Raw genomic sequence first — 22248 nt, 5'->3', positions numbered from 1 at the left:
CTGGATATTCTTGTGTTGATACCTATTATGGCCCTTACTACAGAGAGGCTTCTACGTTAATCAAGCCCAGGGGATTATTCAGTTCCATGGCTGAGAAACAGGATATTGAGCAGCTGCATCCCAGCCGTAGGCCAGCAGAGATAACCTGGGAAAATCGCCAGCGCAGACTCAGACATGGCCTCCTCCTGACGTTGCTTGCTTTGGTTGGAACATGTCTCTTCCGATCAGCATTTCCTGCTCTGGATCCTCTAGAACAGGTGTTTTCTCAAATGCCCTTGACAGGTATGACTCTTTTGACAGACGTAATGAACCTGGGTTGACAGCGGCTAGATGGACATAATGACTTCCCCATTTGGACCCGAGCCTTCTACCACAACCACATCTACCAAGATAATTTCACAGATCAGATTCGCCTGTACGGACAGGTGGACTTTCCACGCCTGCAGCAGGGGCGCTTAGGAGCCCAATTTTGGAGTGTCTATGTGGAATGGCAAGTCATCCAGCATTTCGCCGCCCAAGCATACTAACCCATTCATTCAGTCCCCGAGAGCCCTATAACCTCACCTCTGACAGTGAGCGCGTCCACCATGAGATCGTCAGAGACACTTTCCAGCAGATTGACCTCGTCCGCCGGCTGACCGAGCATTTCCCGGCCTCACTGGTTCCGGCGTCGTCGGTGGCCGAGATACGTCACAACTTCAACCACCACTCCGGGCGCATCTCTAGCCTTCTCGGAATTGAAGGCCTGCATCAGATCGGCACCAGCCCTAGCATCCTGCGCGTGTACCATCGGCTCGGGGTCCGTTATGCCTCGCTCACTCACACCTGTCACAACCATTACGCCGACAGCGAGGCACCGACAGACGCCCAACATCACGGACTCTCCGCTGCCGGCGAGGCATTGATTGCTGAGATGAACCGCCTCGGTATGATTGTCGACCTCTCCCACACCAGTCGAGAAACACAGCGCGCCGCACTGGCGCTTTCACGCGCTCCGGTCATGTACTCGCATTCGTCGGCCTATGCACTCTGCCCTCACTCGCGCAACGTCGATGATGAGTCACTGCGCATGCTACAGCAGAATGACGGCATCATCATGATCACTTTCTATCCTGAGTACACTAATTGCGAGGATCCTGAGGCGGCAACTTTGGCGGACGTCGCAGATCATATACAGTACGTAGGCCACCTAATCGGGTACCGGCATGTGGGTCTGGGAAGTGACTTTGATGGAATGCCTCACGGACCAAAGGACTTGGAGGATGTGTCTAAATATCCAAACCTTGTTCAAGAATTGCTCGATCGGGGTGTTACTGTTGATGATGTTGTCGCTGTTGTGGGGGGGAATGTCCTGCGTGTTCTTGAAGCTGTGGAAAAGGTCGCCCACAAGTCGCGTCACCTTTTGCCATTGGAGGATGATGTTAAACCATTTTTTGGGTAAAAAGGATTTATTGCGCTTGACCGGTAGAACGCGGACGAATAGATAAATCCAAGAACTTGCCAAGATGCTTTCCTGAAGGAGCCCATCTAAATTTGTACTTAAAACTCATTTCATGACTCTCATAAGTTGAATCCAGATTACTCTTGCGACCCTTCATGTCGGCGGGCAAAGTCCTAGAGAGTACTTCTCCACAATCTATATATGCATATATTTCGTCTACAATTGCATGTACTAGGAAAGACTATAGTGTATTGTTGCAAATCGCTATATGGATTCATAGACGCAATGCTCAAAATTATTATTTGTATAAACCACTCCAGCCTTCAATGAGCCACAAACAAAAGAGGCAAGTGGGAATAAAATTAGCCCTAGATGTCTGCGAGAGGTATCCCAAATACTTTGTCCGCCTCTAATATTTTTGGTTCGGGCACATCAGCCAAATCCACCAATCTGTCCCTAATGCGCTCGTAGGGGACGTCCTGCACCAGTAATGCCAGGGCTAGCGATATCCGTCTTTGTATGAGCCAAATATCCTCTTCAGAGAAGCAATCTCGATCATATTCCATTCTCAGTAGTAGCTTATCCTCAGATAGTGCGCTGAATTCACATAAAAGGCGGAACTTGGCGCCTTGGGGAAAAGTGTAGCAGGTCTGAAACCCTGGAACGGAGAGCTCTAGGCCATTTGAATGACTGCGGCTGTGGAAAGTCACCACCGTCTCGAAGAGGGGATGATCTGGCGGAGTGGATTTGGCCTGAAGATGTGAGAGAAGCTGATCCCAGTGTATGGCGTGGCTGACCGAGGCGCGGACGGAGCTCTGGACAGAGTGAAGGTAGGACCCGGACTCAGTTCCAGGGCTATAGCGAATACGTACGGGTAAGGGTTCCAGAAAAAGACCAACAATGTCTAGATCTTCATTGGATTTCCGGTTGATGTAGGGAAGCCCGAGAACGATATCAGTGGAAGGATGGACAGTGGAGGGATCGTCAAGACAGAGGGCCACAGCGGCCAGAGCCAGCTGTTGAGGTGTGATGGAGAACTGTTTGAAGAAGCCAAGCATAGCTTGGTACACGGACTGGGAAATCTCACAGAAAGCAGAGGTTCCGTGGTAACCCCGGCGATGGACTGCGTGGCCGAGAAGGTGTGTGGTGGGCGGCTGCTCCCCGAGACATTCAGACCAGAAGATCAGGTCGCAGGGGGTTGGCTTATCTTGCCAGAGAGTACTGTTCATGTACGACTGTGAGTTGCACGGAAGGGTGCCGCCGCGGTAGTGGGTAGAGATCTCACGCAGAAGTATCTGCATAGTCGTTAGGTCAGCGACGATATGGCTCATGGTAAGGGTAAGGTGAGACCCTGAAAGAGCGGCGCGAATCGGGGGCAGGTGCGTCAATGCGAAGGGTCGGTTGATCTCGATCCAGGGATCCATGACTTTGATATGCCGGACACGTGGTGGCAGGTGGCTGTACTGGCGCCTCACGGTCCTTGATTTCTGAGAGAAGACGTAGCGAGAACGCAGGATGCGGTGCCGGGACAAGACTGCGTTGCAGGCGTCGGCAAGGCGGACACGGTCAACAACGTCGCTGTCGATTTTGGCCATGAAGCTAACATTGAAACTAGACGTGCTCTCCTGGGCTTGATATTTCTGCCACCACTCTTGTTCCATTGGAGAAAGCATTGATTGCCCCAGTGTGTTCGCGTCCAGTGCCAGAAGCTGAGGCAGAGAGGGACCTTTTTCAATGGCTGATGCGAGCTGCTCAATGCGGTCATGCTGTACTACCAAACGCAGGGGAACTTGACGACCCACAGCCTGGCTTAGACGGGTGACCAAAAGCAGCTGTAGTAACGAGTGGCCACCTAATTCGCGGAAGCTGGAATAGGTGTTGAGCCTGGTATCGGGGGCTAGCCGAAGGACCTCCCGAAAGGCGTTCCCCACCTCTCTCTCCAAAGGGGTGTGCAACGGACGACCCATGGCTGCGGAAGCCTTTATACTCATTTTTGCAAGCGCCTGATAGTCCCGCTTCCCCGCTTTGGTGGTCGGGAAATCATCAAGGGCGACAATTTTGCGAGGTGTCGCATAGGGGGGTAATATCTGGGCCACGCGCGCCGCAAATGCATACACGTCAACTGAGGCGGGCAGAACCGCAGCAACAAGATGATCACCCTGCCGAGTGACTGCGACGGCTGTCACAGCTGGTACCGCTCGTATCATGCGGGCTTCCAAGTCGTCTAGGTCAAGGCGGAAGCCGCGCAGCTTGATCTGGCGGTCAGAACGACCAAGGCAGACGACCTCGCCATTGCTCGTCCAGTAACCCCTATCTCCAGTGCGATACATACGCTCGCCTATTTTTCGGATCGGATCTGGTAGAAATCGTTCAGCGGTCTGTTGGGGCATCCCGATGTACTCGCGGGCAACTTGAACGCCAGCTATGTATATTTCTCCAAGGACGCCGGGAGGGAGAAGCTCCTGCTGTCGATTCATAATATATAGCCGGGTCGAAGGGTTTGGGGTCCCTATTGTCACTCGCTGTTGCGGCAAGAGGCGCTTGATTGTCGCGCCACAGGTGCCCTCTGTCGGACCGTACATGTTGTAGAGTGTTTTGTGCCGAGCCCATTTATCGGCGACCTCTGTTGGCACGGGCTCTCCGACGAGATATACCTAACACAGAGCGTCATCTATCAGTAGACCTGAGCAGCAACGACGAAGTATAGGAAAGACGCACATTAGCCAATCGGTCGAAATCTGCCGGATCCAACACGCGAGCCATTGATGGGGTGAGAATAGCTGTGTCCACATCGTGCAGATGCGCAAATGGATCTCCACCGCTCTGCAGAACCAGTGAGGCACCGTAGCTAAGTGCCGAAAAGATCTCGTGGATGCTGCCGTCGAATGCAACTGACATGGTCTGCGCAATGTGCTGGCCCGGTTGCGCAAAGAGTCGCACTTCGAGATCACGCTGAAATGCGACCAGCCCTTCGTGACTACACATCACCCCCTTGGGCTTTCCCGTTGACCCGGAGGTAAAGCAAAGATATGCGTTGTCGGCGGGACGGGGCAAGCGGCGGGGGGCCAGGGGCGTCTGGTCGCTCTCAATAATTTCCGCAATCACCAGTGCAAGTTCACAAGCCGAGGGCTGCAAATGCTCATCTGCTTGATTAGGGACTAGAAAGACAGTAGCTCCTGACGCAGCGAAGATGACATCTCGCGCCTCTGGGGGAAGAGCTGCATCCACGGCGCAAAGAACTCCGCCGGCTTTCAGGATGCCCATCATTCCGACAATCCAGTGCATGGAACGGTCTGCGTGAAGGCAGACAACCTCACCATCGGAAATGTGATTGCGTAAAGAGGCTGCCACTCGACTGGCAGAGGCATCTATTTCTTGGTACTCTAGTTCATGACGGCCTTTTCGAAGCGCAATGGCGGCAGGATGTCGCGACGCAGCAGATTCGAATAGTGTCACTAAGTCATCCTGGACCGTAATGGCCGTAGTTAGTCCTGAATGACAGTTTCCAAATGTCATCAAGGTCTCCAGGTCACCACAGGCAAGCATCCCCTGCATACACTCTTTCACTGTCTGATGTGGGCGGAGGAGAAGCTGCAGGGCACGGTGAAAGTAGTTGCTGATCCGGGTCATATCCCCTGGGCTGTAACGAGCCGTATGGTAGATGAAGCGGGCCGCTCCATTTGTCATAATATTGATACTTATCGGGACGTCCATTGTCTGTCGAGTGTATGGCGGCTCCAGTGGTAACGGACCTTCTGGAACGTCTGGCTCAGGCACTTGCATTGCCATCGCCGAGGCAAATGTTCGAGAATATCCGTTGTTCGGAGTTGTCCACTGGTACTCGGCCAATTCGACAACCTGACTGAAAAGGCTCCGGAGGCAGTCACGTACTGACTGCCTTTCATCGAGCTTGATGCACAGAGGAAGGGTGTTGATCAATGGTCCAACTACCTCGTCAATCCCATGCAACGGGAGATTGCGTCCTGCCATGACCGCCCCGAAAACCACCGAACCTGAGTCCGTATAGAGACTGAGCACGAACGCCCACGCTGCATAGTAAAAAATAGCTGGTGTTACTCCAAGCTCCTGGCTCGCAGTCTGGAGCTGTGCTTGTGAGATGTTGCTGGCGATGAGGACTTCTTCGCTCTCGGTCGGTGGCGTTGATACGGGATCCCGCTGCGGTTCTGGCAAGAGGGGATCCCCCTGGGCCTGTTGGAGGAGCGATGCCTGCTTGGACCAGTACTCATCACCCTCGGCCTTATGCGTGCGGCGCCATGTGTTGATTTGCTGCTCGATTTGGGAGAACGACGGGCCAGGGGAGATGGACAGTCCGGCGACGACCCGACGGACCTTGTGAAATAATAGCATGGCAGAATAGCCGTCTACCAATGCGTGGTGAACAGTCCATATAATAGTGGTTCGGGCATCACTGGTACCCTCGTAGCATTGATGGATCACGGTAAAGGAGGAAGTGGAACTTTCAACAGGCACGGCTTGCATCTGTCTGTGATACTCAGCCGCTGTGTCTACAGTGAGTTCCTTCCACACAAATATTTCTTGCGCTTGTCCTGGCAGTAAAAGAGTGGATGACTGAAATATTGGTTCTGCTTCGAGGACAGCCTTCCACGCCTCCTTGAATCGTGGAATTATCTTTGTCGGGTAAGTTTCGTAATGGTGGATGATGTTCGTTCCTGGGTTCTTAAGGGAACCATGTAAGAGGGAGGCCTGCATCTCACTCAGCGGGGCAGTTTTACCCTCGTCCATTAGAGCATCAGACAAGAGAAATTGAGAGCTCATCGAGCTATCCCCATCGGTCGTAGACACGTCGCTCGATGGCGGCGTTGAAAGGCAAGGAGACGATGTGCTCGAGGATATAGTGCCATTGCCCGAAAATTCTGGGGGTGTTTGACCCTCTGCTTCAGATTGTGACGGCAGCAGCAAACTTTTAAACAGTTCGTTTAAATTAGAGCAAGAAAGAACTTGTCCAACGGATATAAAAATGCCCTGTTTCTTGAGGCGCGCCGCCCAGTCCACTGCACTGAGAGAATGCCCGCCGTTCTGAACGAAGCTCGCATCAAGGTTAAGTGCACCAGGGTTCACCTGCAGTACCGCAGACAACTCTTGCAATAGATTTTGCCATATCATGTTTGCAGGACGAAGATGCTGATCTGTTGTTCATGGAGTCGAGCTATAATGCTGTTGTTCACTAGCATATATACACCAATCTATGCTTGTCGGGTAATCCGTATACCCCGGCTCCTTGGATTACCCAACTAATCCCATGCTCAGGAAAAGAAACAGTTCGGCCGCCGAGATACGCCAGGGACTCTTATCCTCTTCGATCCGGCGGTCTTCGGAGAGGCTCAGTCCCGATGCTGGTGCAGATTGGTAGGTGTAATAGCACTGATCAGTTTGTCCAGCTTTGTCAGTCATTTGACAGATTGAAAGCTATATATTCAGACAATTTGATTTGAGAGAATATCAAATGTTATCCGCCTTAGTCCCTGCCGGTAAGGGAAGTCCATAACCTTAGGGATCTTTTTCTTTTTTTTTTTTTTATATTGAACGCATATCATGCTGTTAGTTTATGACACCGTGAAGATGTGAAGATGTCAGTTATATAGTTGTCAGTCTTTTCTAACATAATATTGTTATCTCATGTATCTTGAACAAGATGTAATCAATTACATATTAAAACTATCAACCAAATAACTTTACTGTTCGCTATTCGTGCATTCGGCTTGCCGGAATTCTTTCAGAGAGTGTGTTTTCCTTTATGAAATTTGGAGTTGAACCCTTTTTTCAGTACTGATTTCATTTAAAACTTGTTCTAAGTTGAACGCATGGCTATAGCCTATAAAATCAGATATATATGCATCTCTACATGGAACAAAGAAAACCGGAGAGGTCATGCTTTTAATAGACTCAACAGTGTCAAAGACCTACACTTTCATACCCACGATCTCCTGGCGTTCCAGGCTTGAACTCTGCTCTAGCGTCATCTCACTGTTTTCCATTGCATTTTGTTGATCCTCAACACCGCCGCTTCCCGTAAAAGTCCCAAATACATCCTCCTGATCAATTTCTCCAAGTCCACGTGGCGGGAAAAGCTTGTTGACAAGGGTATTTACGATCAGCGACGACAACAGGCCGTACGGGAACCCAAGCGCATAAAGTCGATCCGCGCCCACCGGCACTTGAATAGTAGGGCGAATGCTGTGCAGGAATCCCGGCAGCAGGGGTACCCATCCGACCAGCCACGGAAACACGCTGCGCCAGTTCATCCCCATGGTATAAAAGTAGATACCGTCTGGCCGAGAGTGGTATAGGTCTGATAGCTTGAGACGTCGATCGCGAATGATCCAGTAATCGCTGATGTGAATACCACAAAATGGTGCCATAAAGATGGAGAAGGACGAAATTACGCCAACAAAAGTGGTAGCGGAGGCGAGGAGCTCCCAGGGGCAAAGGACGGTGCCAAGTATCAGGCCAACAAAGCATCCTCGCCGGATGTTGACGTATTTTGGGAGGAGCCCTGAGAGGTCCATTCCCACAGAATAGCCTATGCAACGATTAGATATTGAGTGTGCTGGTTTCGGATTCAAAGACCTACCGTTATCCACGACATTTAGTGCAAGTTGCGAGGTGACAAGCCCCAGCCCAGAGAAAAATGCTGCAGCACGAGAGGTCGAGCTATAATCCCGCTCCAGCCACATGGTGAGAATGGTAGGAGGATTCCAAAGCGCTTGTCCGTAAATGGCCTGGGTAGCAGAGCTGGTAAGACACCCAAACAGAGGCATAATCGAGCCTATGATGACGAATGTGAACCACTGCCCAAAGACCTGATCACTGGGCTTTCGGGCAAATCGGGAAAAGTCCATCTGACTTGCTACTCCGAGTCAGCCACCCATCGATGACATTTAGCGCATTCAAACTCACTCAGGGCAATTGAAAGAGTCCCTACCACCGTGGTCACTGCCTGCATGATTCCGAATCCCAAGGCAGCACTACCATGAAGCTGTGAGTGCTGGTGAATCAGATCTCCAGCACCGTGGGCCCGGGACAAGGACCAGATCATGATTCCTAACAAAGAGGCAAAAGAGATTACATTCATGCCGATCATCATTCTCTCACTTCTTTCCGGTCGTCGGTACAGCACTGGAATTGAAATGATATTGAATATGGCCCACCCGATGATTTGCTGGGTCGTGACATGGGATGATATGGGGAGGGTATTCTCCATCCGATAGAAGGAAGGAAAGATAGCGGCCAGGATAGCAGTCACACATAGTCCACCGCTATAGGATTGAAATGCGAAGCCAACGACGGAGAGTCCGATCCGAAGTAAGGTGGGAAGGAAAGCGCCCTAGATCACGTCAGCCTGAGAGTTCCACATTAAGAAACGGCAATTCTCACAAAAACCCCCCATATAACCCTGGAGTAAACTGGAAATCCTATGTGCCATTCGGCTCCAATGTAACCGATTAGGATCGCGACAATCGCCGCAATGATTCTGCCTAGGATGACAGCGACCATGGTCTGCCAGACAGACAAAGATGAGGCTACCAACGCGCCACCCAGCTGCCAGTTGGTCAAACTCAGCTGCCAAACCGACCACCAGCCGATAAAAGTCAGGGTTGACCAAGTGCGACGAGATGGTGGCAGCGGTCGGATATCATCGTTGATCCAAACCGAGACAGAAGACTTGCTCTGCGACGAGAGAGTGAGAGCGTTGTGGAGATGGCTTATCATCGTGCCGTAGCGAACTGCCGTCATGATCCTGGCGTTTTTTGAAGGTTTCCTTATTGTTTTACCTTTTCCCTCTTTTTTTTTAGGTTTAATCGAGGTGTAATTGATTCAAGAATGAACAGCATCTATCACAACAACGCTAGTATGATAAAAAGTCTTACTTGGCCGAAGTCGCGATCCCCGGTCACCGAGGCTCTTGTCGGACCCTGACGTACATTTGCCACTCTGATATCAAAGTAAAGCAACCCAGCCGTTCCTGAGAGATTGCGTTCAGAGTAGTACGAGAATTCTGCAGTCGGAATATTATTCCTAATGTCAAACAAAATTCGCCTAGGGATCGCGGGTCTATCTGCAGATCCGAGCCACTGCACCAACTACATCCATAAACTGCCGTTGACAACTGCGCCACTAAGAGAACACTATGAAATTGTTGCACTATCCATGTCAACCACTGAAAAGGCTGTGGCAGCAGCAGAAGCTCACGGCTTGCAGCACGAAAGAGGATATGCCAGTGTCGGCGACCTCGCCGCAGACCTGGAGGTTGACCTGGTGGTGATCTCGGTCAAGGTACCACGACGCGCTGAACTGGCAATGGCCGCTATCAATGCCGGTAAGGCCGTCTACGTTGAATGGCCCTTTGCGTCGAACCTAGAAGAGGCAGAGGCCTTGGCTCGACGAGCCCGTGAACAACACGTGAAGAGCATGGTGGGGTTGCCTACCAGACTCTCACCGCATGTTTTGAAGGTATGTAACCCGTTCTCCGATTGACTGTAGGCTCTAACACGAGAGCGGTGGTCAGATGAAAGAAATTATTGAGTCCGAGTCGTTAGGCCGTATCCTGGCCACTACAATGTTGGTCACCGATGACCTGTTTCTAAAATTTCACGCTGACAAGCGACACTCTCATGATAAAGCAAATGGTAAACTATGAAGGAGTCGCTGCAGCATAATTCAACGGCTGATTTATCATAGGAGCCAACATCGTAACTATTGCCGGCGGCCATCTTCTCGACGCCGTGGCTTTTCTGCTGGGCGAGTTTCGCATCCTTCACGCACAGACCAGCATGCGCTTCCCAAAGCCGATACTGATGGATGAGCAAGGAAATCCTAAGACTGGCCGCTTTAATGACGCGCCGGACTCATTTTCCCTGCTCGGGCGATTGGGTGACGCGGATATCCCGGCTTCGGTGTGCATGTATTCGCATCCCCCTGCGAGCCCCAACCTGTTTCAGTGGATCATCACGGGAGAACAAGGGTCTTTGAAGCTAGAGGGGCCGAGCTTGATGATTCATGCGATTCCGCCACGGCTCTGGAAGACAGTGGCGGGATCGAATGCAGCCACCTGGGAGGAGATTCATCTCGAGAGCACGACAGCCCCTGGAGCAGAATATGTCGCCTGGATGAAGGATGAAAATCAGCATATCGTGACTTTAGACGAGGCCGTGATTCGATATCGAATGGTCGATGCTATTTTCAAAAGTGCCGAGTCGGGTGCTGCAACTGCTTATAGTTGTGTTGTGTGATACTATCTTATGAGTCCTCCTTTTTTAGTCTCCTATTTACTTTTTTTTTTTCTCTATTTTTCTTTATTTTCCTTTATTTTGATAAGCTAGGCTCAAGCTTGGTAAAGGAGACTTACGTGATAGCTTCTCACTACATAGAACATATAATTGGCCGCATGTCAATAGCACAGGGCCACGCCCCTATCAAAGGCGTGATGCTGTCAACCCTCCAGCCCGTAGCAGCCGCCAGCCGCCTCCATTCCTTCTCTGTCCGCTCCTGTCCATGCTCTGCAGTGATCATGACATTTATATCCCCGAGGCGAGACATGCGCCCGGACTGGCCGTCTGCCAGCACGGCTTCCAGGACTATCAGTCGACTGACAGTGCCCATGATAATGCTGCGACGGATGTTACGCAGAATTTGACACACCTGGTCATCGTTCCAGTCATGCAAACACCAGCGCATCACGTACGCATCCGCTGGAACCACGGCCTCTAAGAAGTTACCCCCGATAAGTCGCTCAGGGGGGATCTGCGCGCCCACATCGGCGTGCTGGCCCGACGCAGAATGGAAGGCTTCATGCAGGAATGGTAGTACTCGTGGTGTATCCAGAATGCCGCCCTGCAGCGTGGGAATCTCTCGTAGCAGGGCAGCCATCAGAGACCCATCACCACCGCCCAGATCCACAAGGCTGCTGTTGGCCAGTTCGTGCCATGGGTAGCTGGAGACCATACCAGGAGTCTGTGCGCTGGCTGCAGCCCCCATACATTCTCGGAGACGGACCATGGTTCCGCTGCGCTCAAGATAGCTAAACATGCTTTCGTCAGTGTCGTGGTGAATCTGTGCTGGAGAGCCTATAATATATTAGCTTGTAGAGATGATTGATTGCCATGCCAGGCTCACGGAGAGTTGTCTCGCCCAGCGCCTGTGGAAGGCCCTGGGCCATCTCATAGAATTCGCGGCTGCAAACAGATGCCCATTGATGCCACTGGCCGCTATGCGTCCGCTGCAACAGTTCAGAGGCTTCGTTATTTCGTACTGTATCTGTTGCTGCATCAAAAGCAAATATGCCATGGTTGTACAGCAGTCGGAGGACCTGTCGCAGCCTATCTGGCCGTGCCTCGCTGAGTGCCGCCAGTTGCTCCAGTGTCTGAGGACCTGATTTGAGATGATCGGGAATCCGCAACCCAACCGCGCTGGCCAGTGACTGCGTATACTGGTACGCTATTTTGCGTCAGTTCCGCCCTTGAACCGGAAGATGGTTGGTCTTACCGAATAAATGATCAGCCAGGACAAGATGAGCCGGCTCTAGCAGCTGAACCACCTCGGATGCCAAATCAACGATTCGACTCGCGGTCGAAGCGAGGCCTGAGTCGCATGACGGCTCTGCTCGGCGAAGCGATGCAAGAGTTTCTGCTATGTGATGCTGTTGGGACACTTCCAGTACCGTCCGGAGAGCATTCTCTAGTTGTATAAGGGCTTTCATGCTGCAATGATACACAAGGCAAAATGTAGCTGTAAATCGGTAAGGTTGGCATTGATTTCCATTAAAGGCGGGCTCGTTAAGGCCGGTTTCCGTGCTGACAATTTCGGCCACCGAAGCTACCCCAAACTTATTCTTAGTAATAACCCACGACTCTCAACCCATTTCAATTTTGATAGCAAAGTTAATCCAGTATGATTGAACGCGAGACAGAGCCACTGCTTTCACAGAGCGAAGCGATTCGTGATACTATCCAGGATACTCAGAATGCCGCTTATCGAACCCTTCCTGTCGCACTACTTGCTTCTCTCGGCATGGCTGCCACCACTGCCACCACTATTTATGCCTATGCTAATCTTCTCTGTGCGGACCCAACCTCCTGCAATGATGGTGAACAAAGTTCTTATGCAGCCGCGGTTGCTATTGCTAGTGGAATTGCCCATGCAGTGGCCATTATGGTCCTTGGACCAATGGAGCGACTCATCAAGAAACATTTACGAGCTGGTCTGCTAATCTGGATTGTGTGCCGGGCCACCAGTGTATTATGCCTTGTCATTGGAGGTAGTTAATGTCTGACCATCTTAAGATTGTTAGCTGACCATAGTAGTATCCATTCATAGTCTAGCCATCGCAGTGTCAGGACGCATTTTCGAGGGCCTTGCATCAGACAACCTGCTTCATTTCAATCTTAACACTATCTATGTTTCTCTAATGGCGCCATCTTCCGGTCAAAAAACCTCACAGCTCATGGCTGCTTCACTTGGACTGTATATGCTAGGGTCAGCTGTTGGTCCTGTTGCAGTGAGCATCTTTCAGAGCTATACAGCAAGCTTCACTGCAGGCCTTAGCCATCTTCAGTATAGCACTGGTATACCTGGTCATCTTTGTCTGTGTACCAGCTCCGCAAGCTATGCCCCAGATGCAAACACATTCACAGATTCTTTCAGGCCTTGATGTCCTCCTCTCTCCACTCCAACCATTCCTTGACCATCCCTATGCCATCCCCTATGGGCTGTCCCTGCTGCTCTATACCGCTGTCCAGGCCCATCTCTTCCCCGCAATCATGGTATTTGCCTCGACTCAGCTGCATTTTGGCACTTTCCAAAATGGCCTGCTTGTATCCACTGCTGCTACATGCGCTAGCGTGCCCCTTTTACTTAAAGTGTTCATTGCGCCCAGCCTGCGATGGCTAAGGCCTAATTCAGACAGGTCTACAGACAGCACTACAGTACTCGCGGCACTAGTCATACAGATGCTTGCTCTTGCGGGCATCACACAAGTACAGAATGCTGGTCAACTATACCTAGCTGTGTCAGTTACAGCAGCAGGGCTTGCCCTGCCGGCTTTCTTCAAGGGCCATTTTGTTTCATTCATGCCAGATGCATCACAGGCCATCGCAGCATTGACTTTTATGGAGAATCTTGGAGGTTTGGCGTCGCCGTTCTTGCTTGGAAGCTGGCAGTCTTTTGCTCCAGGACCTTCTGTATTTGCCTTTGCAGTTGCGTTACTGGGAGTGAGCCTAGGATTGTTTCTTTGGGGAGAAGTTCAATATACCAATTCCACAGCAGGGTGGTGATTAATTTTGTCCATTTCACCACTGTCGACTTATATAATTACAGGGCTCTAGGCATATTATGGTTCGTTCTAGTAGTAGTTCGTGGTGAATAATGTACAGAAGTATCTAAGGAGCGATACAATCAGAAAACTCTAGTCGGCTAGCCAGAATAAAACAGCAAACCAAAACTTGAAAATGGTATATAGGGTTGATGAAAATGACACTAAATACGATGCTCTATCACGAGTTTAAGAAGAGTCTGTTACAGACTTATAGATAAACAAAATGAAGGGCTGAAGGATACGACGGACTAATTTTGCCACCTTTTCACCCTTTTCAAGCTGAATATTGACAAAGTTATTTCCCTGCTTCTTTTCTTTAATTTGTCACACCCCTGAAATGGATGCAAGCGCTAGGTATTATTAGTGTTGACATGAGTTATTATTATTAATATGGTCGTCTTTGACGACAGTGGCCAAGAGTCAAGACTTGAAGTTCAGGCTAAGCTTATCCCTGAGTCTCCGGTTCCTCTTTCACACTCTCTCCAAGTAAGTATTTCATTTGGCTTTTGCTTTTGATTGATTGATTGATTTTATCTTCCTTTTGTCTTCCTCTAAAAGAATATTATTCAATCTCAACAACTATCTGCCTCAGGAACATACAAACCCACATTATCTGGCCTCCGGGGTCCCATTAGCAATACAATAATGCCTCAACCCCCTAGCGTTCCAATAGAGGTCGTTCTTGGAATCCTAGAACACCTTCAACCATCGGATCAACTCCTGGTCTTGCAGGCGTTCGCTAGCTTGGCAGCCTTGATGGCATGCCGTCACCTTTCTATGGATGAACACAGTAACACAATCCTTCATATCCTGGCTAGAACAGACGACTCTGTGGCGGACATTACCAAGCACTTGCTACCCCATGTAAAAGACCAGATCGACCGTTTTAACCAGCAGTGTGAAACAGCCTTGATGTGCGCTGCGGCTGGCGGCGCTGACAGTCAAGTTGTTGGTCGAGAACAATGCCGATGTGAATGCAAAAAAGGGTTATGATAAGACAGCACTATCATATGCAGTTAAGAATGGGCATGAAGGCGCGGTTCGTATACTTCTGGATCAACCAGGTGTGAATGTCAACCCACATTATAAGTGGCGAAGCACCCCTCTCCTCTGCGCCATCCAGAAGGGCTACCACACCATCGCCAAGCTTCTCCTGGCACATAAGGATATCCGTCCCGATCTGTGGGATGAGTGCAGTCGGAACGCGCTATTCTGGGCATGCTGGAATGGTTTGGAGGAGTTATTCGAGATTCTTATCTCCCATGAGTGGATGGATATCAATTCTCCAGACGACTGCCAGAACACCACGGTCACATATGCTGCCTGGCAGGACCACACTTGGTGCTGAGGCAGACCCGATGAACAATGAGGGCCGCACACCACTATCGTACGCGGCCTGGAATTGTGAAGCTGAGATTGTTGAGCTGTTGTTGGCTCGGGAAGATGTCAAATCCGACTCGGTTGCTGAGTGGGGGCGAACATCGCTCTCTTATGCAACAGAGGGTGACTCTCTGGAGATTCTGCGGCTGCTCCTGGCTCATGGTTCAAGGCCAGATTCGGTGGATCTCTGTGAGCGGACACCAATCTCGTATGCAGAGGAAACCGGTGATGAGGAGACTCTGGCATTACTTACTTCTTGAGATGATGACTCCTCGTTATCATATTTTTACGATTAAGATGTTTCCATCTACAAGTGACATCACTTCCTATTGTAGGTGCAGTCTGATCATGCTATGGGACGGCTACAATGGCATGGATATTTCAGGGTTGGATTGAGGTCTTCTGAATGTAAAGTAGTGAGCTCCAGCAAGGTGTGTCTGATTGGTTAAGAACTGTGTTCATTCCTGACATAGAGGCAGACTGTGAATGAAGGACAAGGGACAAATAGGTCCTTGTTTTTTTGAGTAAGTGTGTATGAAAATAACAGTAATTAATAGACCTATATTTCCTGGCAATCTCCTACTGGTTGGAAAGAGTTGCCGTTTCTTTTCTACTTTCGATTTATCTCGGAATGATATTCTGTCCACAGATTGCCGTGCAGGGACCAGGATAGCACTGGTAAGATTAGTGCCCCTTCGGAGATGTTCAAAAGGTTGCCGAGGGCTATATCCATATGTACATGGCCTGAATGGTTTACTTCTACCCTGTTGATCGGGTAAATTCCGTAGACACTCTGTGATAGACTAGGATTGTAATGATCGTGTCCCATATGAGGGCGCTAGTTGGCCTATGACACAAAGGATTGCCAAGCGCTGCATTGTTACATCGACCGGAGACCCTATAGATTAGGGAAAAGAAGAAAGGGACACAGACATGCACCAGGGGGCATGTCTGTACTAGTTGTGTCTTCGGAGGTTCTGAGCCACACACGCAGAAGACGGGAAGATTTGACAGCCTCGTTGACGCGCGACAGCATTTCGTAACGGCGATGGCCCGGATGGAGCTCGGGGGAGGAAAGACATGGCCCCCCGAAGAGAGTCCTCCGGTCAATCTAGGGAGGATCTGTGTCTACAGAATTTATTCTTCCAGATTGTCAAGCTTTTCCTGCTTATGGTCCAGGGTCTGCACTAAGAAAGAAGGAAAGAATATTGCATCGATCGCCGTTTTGCAAGATTCTGTACCACGATCTGATGTGGTGAGATTATTCTCCGATTAATGCCCAAGTGAAGTCGTGGTTCTACTGTAGTACTCCACGGCTGTCGAGGTTCGGCAGATTATCGAAGGGCACTCTAACATCGTGATATCGGCTCCAATGCTGCTGGGCGACATTTGCGCTCAAACACTGGAGACTGTGCCGAGCTTCCAAGGGATGGAGAGTTCGGTGGTAATAACGCGGGTCCCATGTCAAGGACGGACACAGAAGAAGTGGCTCGGGAGCCAGAATTTGAAAAATCAATGGCTGAATCGGCGCACCATAGTCTTGGGAGAAAGTGTAGCTTTGCTGGTGATAAAATGACGCGTATGCTTGCGGCAGGTGAGCATAAGAGGGAACGACGTCTGCAGCGGCTTCTTCGGCGAGTGGAAATGAATAGCCCATGCCTAGATATTGCAGCTGAAAGTGGGCGTAGTTCGGGTGACTGAACCACACTCCTCCGACCACGAATGATTGATAACACTCACAACAGCGTTGCTCCCGGTCCCTGCCAGTGCCAAGGTAGATCGAAGAGCTCGGCGCGGTCGCTCCTAGAATCAAGAACAGCAAAAGGCCTTCATCAGTTGTGGTGCTTATTGAGTGTGTGTGATATATTTCCAGACAATAACCGCTGAAAAGTCGTGGTAGACTTTCCCTAGGCAACGAACATACCGGAACTCGCTTGAATCTCTCCGGGAATGAATCGACTATCGAATGGTGACATCTCCATGACAGGTCGAGAGAGGTCTCGCTAAGCACGCTGCACATCGAATGGTTCAGTAGCCTGTCGTCATGTTTGCAGATTAAAGCTACACATAATGATGATTGTCGGCGAGAGTCAAAGAAGGAATATGACAAATCAAACAGCAGAAGCCAACTAGATGTACATCAAGGCCTCAACGGACTTAAAAGACTCGACATTAGTCGGATCATTCGCGACCTGCAGGTAGGAGAGGGATTTTTTGAAGATATCTAAGAGAGGGTCGGTTGTGGACAACAGTACAACAGTAATATGTCGAATTAGCGAAGTGAATGAGTCAGTCCTTGTCCTTCTTCTGCCAATTGCATCGCTTCCAGGTATCGCGAAAAGATGAGAGTGATACTCTAGGACGAGTTACGGAAACCCGCCTATGAAACTGTTCGAGCTTAATTATTTGCATTCTCCTCTCGTCTTGCTACTACTGTGTACTCAGAGTACTAAAGGGAATCAAAATACTGCAGTTCCATTATGCCGTCGGATGGAGATTCCGTCCAATTGTTTTGAAGCTTGAAGACGGATCACCATTACTTTACAGAGCGACCACGGTCTACTGTAGAATCTGACGACAATGAAGGCCAGTGTCTGTTTGACGGCACTATCTTCTCCTTGAGCGGGTTAACCCGATCAAGTACGAGGAATTGCCATCAACTGTAGTTTACACCCATGCAGGATAAGTCAATTTTAAAGCGTGACACGGAGAAGCCCTTCTTTCAATTAAGTCTTGAATATTCACCAGGCTTGCATCACGAAGATATTCTATGCTTGCATAATATCTTACTTGCGGGATTATACTCATTGGCTCCCTCTGTCATTCAAATACCGAGCACCCGCTTTTACCTTTTTATCTTCGGTAAGTCTATATTGCTGGAATATCGAATACTCGAGAAAGGAGTGGGTCACTGTTAATCCTCATTGTATCATGCGCTATGGATCATGTTTCTCCTGTCGAGTCACGTACCCTCAGTTGGGGCTCACAGTCCAAAGTGTCACGTGAGATGCACGCGGTGTGGGGGTTAGCGCCTTTCGCCAATGGCAATGTGTTTCTTGCCGCGCTACTGCGTTGTTTCTCAGCTCGGGCTAAGCTGCCACTGTTGGCGTAAGAGACTGTTGGCGCAAGAGACCGCGGTCGCCTGCTATGCCATGAGGCTCCTCTCTTCTGGGGATCAAATTGACGGCTCACCAACATTTCCGACCATTTTCAGCGTTGTCTAACTTTTGATATCACCAAATCTTTTGTTCTAACAAACTGCGCTAGGCCTTCCACATATCCTGTCCTCCACGTGATGCTTTCCAGATTGGCTGGAACCGCGACCTCCCAATCAAGACTGCTGCAGCAGCTGAAATGTTAGACGAGGGTTTTGGGATTCTCGAGGAGCAAGCGGCAGCGAACACAAATGTTAATACAGTGATGATACATCGACAAACCCGCTTATGTGGGCGTCACTGAATGGACACGAGAAGGTTGTCCATATGCTTTTAGAGCGTGGAGCCGATGTGCATGCCCAGGGTGGACGGTACGGAAATGTTCCAGGCCGCTTATTCTGAAGGACACGACATGGTCGTACAGACATTGCTAGAGCGCGGAGCCAATGTCCACGCCCAGGGTGGACGGTACGGAAATGCGCTGCAGGCTGCTTGCTATAAATGACACGACAATATCGTACGAATGCTACTAGAGCGCGGAGCCGATCTGCATGCCCAGAGCGTGGAAGCATCATAGTATAGACTACAAAGCGTAAGGGCAGACCTTGTGGCCGTCCTTTGTCATGTAAGTAGACCTGGAACCCAATATCACCACGACAGTGAGTCGGCATTGTGGTGTGGCACATTCATGTATCCGAAGGCTATAATGCTGTTTTCTTTAACATAACCATAACAGCAGAACTTCCAATACACTGTTGTTGAAGCAGGAGGTCGAGATCAACCGTGAGCAGGCGCACAAGATTCGCGTTCTCAGGCTAGAGGACATGTATTTCGTGATGGAGGGCGTAGGTGCCTATTAGCGCGTGGCGATTATGCAGCTGTCGTCATTTCACAGTGAAGATGCATTAGAGGGCGAAGAGATCCGTAGCTACTATCCCATATCCCACGCTGGAGGGGATGATTGCGATTCCACTGGCTGAGAGGACGGTCAAGAGCGGGCTGCGTCAGTGGGGATGTTGATGGGCTTTTGCTTTTGCTTTTGCATTTCGCTTATCGCACTATTACAATGGGGTGTAGGGTGTATGGTGTGGGAGGGTATACGTTATATACTAGGTCAACAAATCCATTAGCTGTACTCTGTGCTACCGAGTAACCTTGAAGACGGCCCGCTGAGACTCAAACTTCCCCCTCGCCTCTCCCTCACCCAGGCTCTCTAGCTGCGAGTCTGTCACTTGGTCCCGCGTACACGCCCAGATCCCATGCCAGATGCCCTTTGCTTGAACTGCGTACTCATAACCTTCTTCCAGAGGAGCCCAGGGAATAGCCACGGTTTGCTCCTTTGAGCTCTCTGCCGGGATCTCGACCAGGTCATCCCGGGAGGGAGGTAGCTGGCGGTTGATTTTGATGGTGTCCAGTGTGATGGGGTTATTGTTGCTGGTGTTGTTGATCGAGAAGACGCCCAGAAGGTTGGCTCTGGGATCGAACGGGGTCCCCCAGGTAAGGAAAGTCACTGGTGTATTTGCCGGATTGTGGATGGCGACTTTGATGGGGAGGCTGATGGGTTGAGCGGGCGATGGAGGGACGGGCGACAGTGTCACTTGGAGCTTTGTCATTGCTTTACCTGTAGAAGGAATGTAAACAGAGGTTGTCTCGGTTGATGGGAAGTTGAAGCCGGAGAGCAGAGAGTGGATGGTGTATGGATGTTGAAACCGCAAGATTTGCATGAGGGATATCCGATCCGCCAATTAGACACACGTTGTAAATTGCCGAGCTATAGATTCAAGTCGCCAAGCTTTAGGGGTCTTTATAGCAGTAAATAACTGGTATAAAAGAATGGGACGGTGAGACAGGAAGTCTTGGGTTGCATTCTCTTCGGGTCTTCAAGTATCAGTCGGATATTAAGGAGATAATAAGGATTGATAAGGTGTGATAATCGGCGATTTAATCGATGAGTCGTTCTTTTTCTTGACTCACTGCGGAGTACCTGTATCACTTCTCTTACAACTCTTTAGTAAACGACTCCACTCGGTTTCACTAAATCCAGGGTCTGAAACCAGATACGGGGCGGCCCACAGATCCCGCGCAGGATCAACGAACATCGTCGGTACATGATTTATGTTAACAACATAGCAATATGACCTGAATAATAAGCAAGATGGACCCTGCAGACCAGACTAGACGCAGATCCCTCTATCAGGCATCCGGACGCCGCAGGTCGACCTCTTCATCATACCCAAACTTGCCAACCCTCTTGGCGTTTCCAATCCCAAAATATCTCTTGCAGACAAGATCAGCATAGCCTCAGTAATATACAGGTATGTTGGCTGGTGGGGACAATGGCAGGGATTTACTGGACTCTCGCACTCAACTACTTGAATACAACGGCCGGCGGGCCCAGCCAAGCCTACCCCTTCGGCATTTCATCTGGCTCGTAGCGATGCTTCAATAAGCCTTGTGGAGTGGTTATGCCGGTTGGTAAAACGCCATGGAGATGTCTTCAGACAACCGAGGTCTTACCTCTCCAGTCAAGCCTTGCACAGGGGATACGATGTAACCTCCTGTTTTGGTCGTTCTCCGTGTCAATTGCCAAGTTTGGTTCGTGATATCGACTGCTTCAGTGTCAGGATGTCTATAAATATGAGGATGACCCAGCGTGTCTGATAGTATCAGCATCAGCTTCACATGAGCAAGCGCAAGACCAATAGCAATCTTCATGCAATCCTCCATCATGAAACTCACTGCTCTCGCTTCTGCCATTCTGGCCGTCGTCCATGGTGCTCTGGCTCTTCCTGCCAAAGCCCCAGCTCTCGATATCACCCTGAGCCAGGTCAACAACACCCGGATCAAGGCCGTGGTCAAGAACACCGGCAGTGAGAAAATCACCTTTGTACATCTCAACTTCTTCAATGATTCTAGCCCTGTCAAGAAGGTTTCCCTCTACCGCAATGGTATCTCTCTCCCCCGAAAAATCTCCCTGCCGCCGAGGAAACATCACTAACCTGAGTTCAAGCCACCGAGGTCGAGTTCACTGGGATCAAGCAGCGGCTCCGCAGCGATGGCCTCTCCAACGAGGCCCTGACCACCCTCGCACCCGGCGGCACATATGAGGACGAGTTTGACATCGCTAGCACCGCCAATCTCACCCAAGGCGGTCCCATCACCGTCCGCACCCAGGGCTTCGTCCCCGTGACCACGAACAACAAGATCGCTGGCTACATCCCTTATTCCTCGAACGAGCTTAAGCTCGAGGTGGACGCCGCAAAAGCTGCCGCTGTGCGCGCGAGCATCAAGCCCCTGGACCGCCGCACAAAGATCACCTCATCCTGCACCGGCGACCGCGCCGGAGTCCTCAACACAGCCCTCCGCAACGCCGCCTCGATCGCCAGCAAAGCCGCCGACGCCGCCTCCTCAGGCTCCTCCGCGCTCTTCGCCGAGTACTTCAAGACAACCTCTGGCAACATCCGCAGTAACGTCGCCGCGCGCCTCAAAGCCGTCGCCAGCGAGGCCTCGTCGAACGGGGGTGGCTCAACCACCTACTACTGCTCCGACCCCTACGGCTACTGCGACTCCAACGTCCTCGCCTACACCCTCCCCTCGACCAACGAGGTCGTCAACTGTGAGCTCTTCTACACCCTCCAAGGGGTGACAAATAACTGCCACGGCCAGGACCAGGCCACCACCATCATCCATGAGTTCACCCATGCCCCTGGTGTGTACCCGCCTGGCACGGAGGATCTGGGCTATGGATACAGCGCTGCTACGGCGTTGAGTGCTAATGATGCGCTGAACAATGCGGATTCGTATGCACTGTTTGCTAACGGTACCTCCTCCTTTTGCGTTTTAGCTGCCTTTAGCTAACATCAGCTAGCCGTATACCTCAACTGCGGGGGACAGACCGGGGGACAGACCGGGGGACAGAC

At 50.6% G+C, this 22248-nt stretch overlaps 9 protein-coding genes across 9 annotated transcripts; 5 read left to right on the top strand and 4 right to left on the bottom strand.

Annotated features, from left to right (window-relative positions):
• Positions 1-86: 86 nt before the first annotated feature.
• Positions 87-1441, top strand: Asppvi_007103 (dipeptidase; the record flags this gene model as incomplete). The annotated part of the gene is made up of 3 exons (XM_043302996.1): positions 87-282; positions 331-415; positions 541-1441. The coding sequence occupies 3 exons, from the start codon at positions 87-89 to the stop codon at positions 1439-1441; spliced, it is 1182 nt and encodes a 393-aa protein (XP_043158931.1).
• A 368-nt stretch (positions 1442-1809) lies between these two features.
• Asppvi_007102 (nonribosomal peptide synthase) lies at positions 1810-6586 on the bottom strand (the record flags this gene model as incomplete). Its single annotated transcript, XM_043302995.1, has 2 exons — positions 1810-4095; positions 4160-6586. The coding sequence occupies 2 exons, from the start codon at positions 6584-6586 to the stop codon at positions 1810-1812; spliced, it is 4713 nt and encodes a 1570-aa protein (XP_043158930.1).
• A 797-nt stretch (positions 6587-7383) lies between these two features.
• Asppvi_007101 (nucleobase cation symporter-1 family protein) lies at positions 7384-9217 on the bottom strand (the record flags this gene model as incomplete). The annotated part of the gene is made up of 5 exons (XM_043302994.1): positions 7384-8003; positions 8055-8330; positions 8381-8524; positions 8576-8807; positions 8858-9217. 5 exons carry the CDS (start codon positions 9215-9217, stop codon positions 7384-7386), a joined length of 1632 nt encoding a protein of 543 aa, XP_043158929.1.
• A 414-nt stretch (positions 9218-9631) lies between these two features.
• Asppvi_007100 (Gfo/Idh/MocA family protein) lies at positions 9632-10713 on the top strand (the record flags this gene model as incomplete). Its single annotated transcript, XM_043302993.1, has 3 exons — positions 9632-9934; positions 9990-10110; positions 10163-10713. The coding sequence occupies 3 exons, from the start codon at positions 9632-9634 to the stop codon at positions 10711-10713; spliced, it is 975 nt and encodes a 324-aa protein (XP_043158928.1).
• Positions 10714-10843: 130 nt separating this feature from the next.
• On the bottom strand, positions 10844-12179 carry Asppvi_007099 (uncharacterized protein; the record flags this gene model as incomplete). The annotated part of the gene is made up of 3 exons (XM_043302992.1): positions 10844-11547; positions 11597-11917; positions 11966-12179. 3 exons carry the CDS (start codon positions 12177-12179, stop codon positions 10844-10846), a joined length of 1239 nt encoding a protein of 412 aa, XP_043158927.1.
• A 2259-nt stretch (positions 12180-14438) lies between these two features.
• Positions 14439-15433, top strand: Asppvi_007098 (ankyrin repeat domain-containing protein; the record flags this gene model as incomplete). Its single annotated transcript, XM_043302991.1, has 3 exons — positions 14439-14763; positions 14810-15059; positions 15124-15433. 3 exons carry the CDS (start codon positions 14439-14441, stop codon positions 15431-15433), a joined length of 885 nt encoding a protein of 294 aa, XP_043158926.1.
• Positions 15434-18740: 3307 nt separating this feature from the next.
• On the top strand, positions 18741-19188 carry Asppvi_007097 (uncharacterized protein; the record flags this gene model as incomplete). The annotated part of the gene is made up of 2 exons (XM_043302990.1): positions 18741-18796; positions 19068-19188. The coding sequence occupies 2 exons, from the start codon at positions 18741-18743 to the stop codon at positions 19186-19188; spliced, it is 177 nt and encodes a 58-aa protein (XP_043158925.1).
• Positions 19189-19470: 282 nt separating this feature from the next.
• Asppvi_007096 (uncharacterized protein) lies at positions 19471-19941 on the bottom strand (the record flags this gene model as incomplete). Its single annotated transcript, XM_043302989.1, has 1 exon — positions 19471-19941. One exon carries the CDS (start codon positions 19939-19941, stop codon positions 19471-19473), a length of 471 nt encoding a protein of 156 aa, XP_043158924.1.
• Positions 19942-21056: 1115 nt separating this feature from the next.
• Positions 21057-22186, top strand: Asppvi_007095 (putative metalloproteinase; the record flags this gene model as incomplete). Its single annotated transcript, XM_043302988.1, has 2 exons — positions 21057-21276; positions 21339-22186. The coding sequence occupies 2 exons, from the start codon at positions 21057-21059 to the stop codon at positions 22184-22186; spliced, it is 1068 nt and encodes a 355-aa protein (XP_043158923.1).
• Positions 22187-22248: the final 62 nt, after the last annotated feature.

This window comes from Aspergillus pseudoviridinutans (assembly GCF_018340605.1).
Source record: "Aspergillus pseudoviridinutans IFM 55266 DNA, scaffold_5, whole genome shotgun sequence".
NCBI lineage: Eukaryota > Fungi > Ascomycota > Eurotiomycetes > Eurotiales > Aspergillaceae > Aspergillus > Aspergillus pseudoviridinutans.
The sequence above is the reverse complement of the archived record's forward strand: the minus strand, read 5'-3'. Positions and strand labels throughout refer to the sequence as shown.